General features: G+C 62.8%; 2 protein-coding genes across 2 annotated transcripts in view; both read left to right on the forward strand.

The window, feature by feature from the left end:
* Nucleotides 1-357, forward strand: part of LOC103673695 (CKLF-like MARVEL transmembrane domain-containing protein 2) — a 12,349-nt gene extending 11,992 nt beyond the window's left edge. Inside the window, 1 exon segment of the mRNA XM_040633399.1 lies at nt 1-357. This exon segment is cut by the window's left edge and continues 5 nt beyond it. Within this exon segment, the coding sequence (XP_040489333.1) occupies nt 1-223 (223 nt within the window). The 3' untranslated portion in view covers nt 224-357.
* A 182-nt stretch (nt 358-539) lies between these two features.
* CMTM2 (CKLF like MARVEL transmembrane domain containing 2) overlaps nt 540-1,555 on the forward strand; it is a 13,407-nt gene continuing 12,391 nt past the window's right edge. Inside the window, exon 1 of the mRNA XM_040633400.1 lies at nt 540-929. Within this exon, the coding sequence (XP_040489334.1) occupies nt 777-929 (153 nt within the window). The 5' untranslated portion in view covers nt 540-776. The remainder of the gene's footprint in view (nt 930-1,555) is intronic.

Here is a 1,555-nt window from a genome sequence, read left to right on the forward strand (position 1 = left end):
GGCACCCTCAAAAGCACCCGTGGCGGCACCCGCAAAAGCACCTGCAAAAGCACCCGCGAAAACACCCACACCGGCAGCCAGGAAAGCACCCACGCAGGCCCCCACCTCGGATGCCAGGCGCACATCCACCCGGGCATCCTCGATGGCATCCTCAAAGGTATCCTCTCGGCCATCCACGATGCCACCCTCGCGCGCATCCTCGCTGCCACCCTCGCGGAAATAAGCGGACATCTGACGCGTCGGTTAAACATCTGTGCCTCGTCCCTCCCGCTCGCTAATCCCACCACTGAGCTTGTATGCTGTCACCCAGCCCGGCCCACATGCGATCATAAAATCAGGGCTTCTAAGTTGGGAACATTTCTGCTTCTTCGTGTTGCCTTGTGTAAAAGTCGAGTTACCTTTTTTTCGTGGCCGCTGCGCGCGGCGCGGGAGGAGGCTGCCCCAGGGGGCGGTGGCCAGGGCCTTGACTCGGCCGGGGTTCCCGCCCACGCGACACGCCCGCGGCTTAGGGGGGGGGGGCACCGTGTGGGGGTGGGCGGCCCTGGAGGCGGCCGGCCCGGCACCCATTGAGGTCCTCGCGGTGTGACGGGGCGGCCCGGAGCCAGGTGCGGCGGCGCGCGGGGGAGCGCCAGGCGTTGGCCGGTCCTGGCGGTTGGCTGAGCGGGATCTCTGAGCGGGTCGGTCGGTGGGCAGCAGGCTCGCTCAGAGGCCAGGCCTGTCCGGGGACAGCAGGAGAGATCGGGCAGGCGGTGAGAAGTTAAGAACTCCCACGCAAAATGGCTGACAAAGGCAAAAAGGGCAAACCGGCAGCCCCGGCGCCCGCAGCTGCGCCCCCGCCCCCTCCCCCTCCCCCGCCGGACACCAAACCGGAAGACAAGAAAGACCAGGAGCCCAAGAAAAAGGAAAAGTCCGTGCAGCCCAAGAATGAAGTGGGCACGAGGAAGGGGTGTCGCCGCTACAAGTGGGAACTCAAGGACAGCAATAGAGAGTTCTGGGTTATGGGGCACGCCGAGGTCAAGATCCTGAGCTTCGTAAGTTGGTCTGGTACCCCTGGGCAGGGGGTCCAACGATGGGAAGAGGGAGCAGGAGCAGGCTCCAGAGGGGCTCGAGAAGGGCTGTAGGGCCAGTGCGAGCCCTCCGCCGTAGCTCAGGTGCGTGTCTCCCAGCAGGGCTGCCTAATAGCTGCAATGATCATGTTCACGGGGACCACAGTGCACCCTCTCCTGACCCTCATCATCACCATGGAGTTGTCCGTCTTCTGCTTCTTCTTCATTATCTACACCTTCGCCATCAACAGATACATGCCCTTCATCCTGTGGCCCATTTCTGTAAGTGGGACGAGGTGGGGGGTGCCTGAGACTGGGGTGCATTCACGCGTATGTCTTGGTACCTGAAAGTAACTGAACAGAGAGACAGGCGCCCCCTTCCACATTTGTGCCCAGGGCACGGGCTCAGCACCTCCAGTGAGGACAGGGTAGCCACAGCCGAAGTTAGGGAGAAAAGGCTCTCAAAGAGCCCAGTTTGGGGATTGGGGGAGTGGGCCTCTTTGGTGGTC

Source organism: Ursus maritimus, unplaced genomic scaffold, assembly GCF_017311325.1.
Source record: "Ursus maritimus isolate PB19 unplaced genomic scaffold, ASM1731132v1 scaffold_19, whole genome shotgun sequence".
In the NCBI taxonomy this organism is placed as follows: Eukaryota; Metazoa; Chordata; class Mammalia; order Carnivora; family Ursidae; genus Ursus; species Ursus maritimus.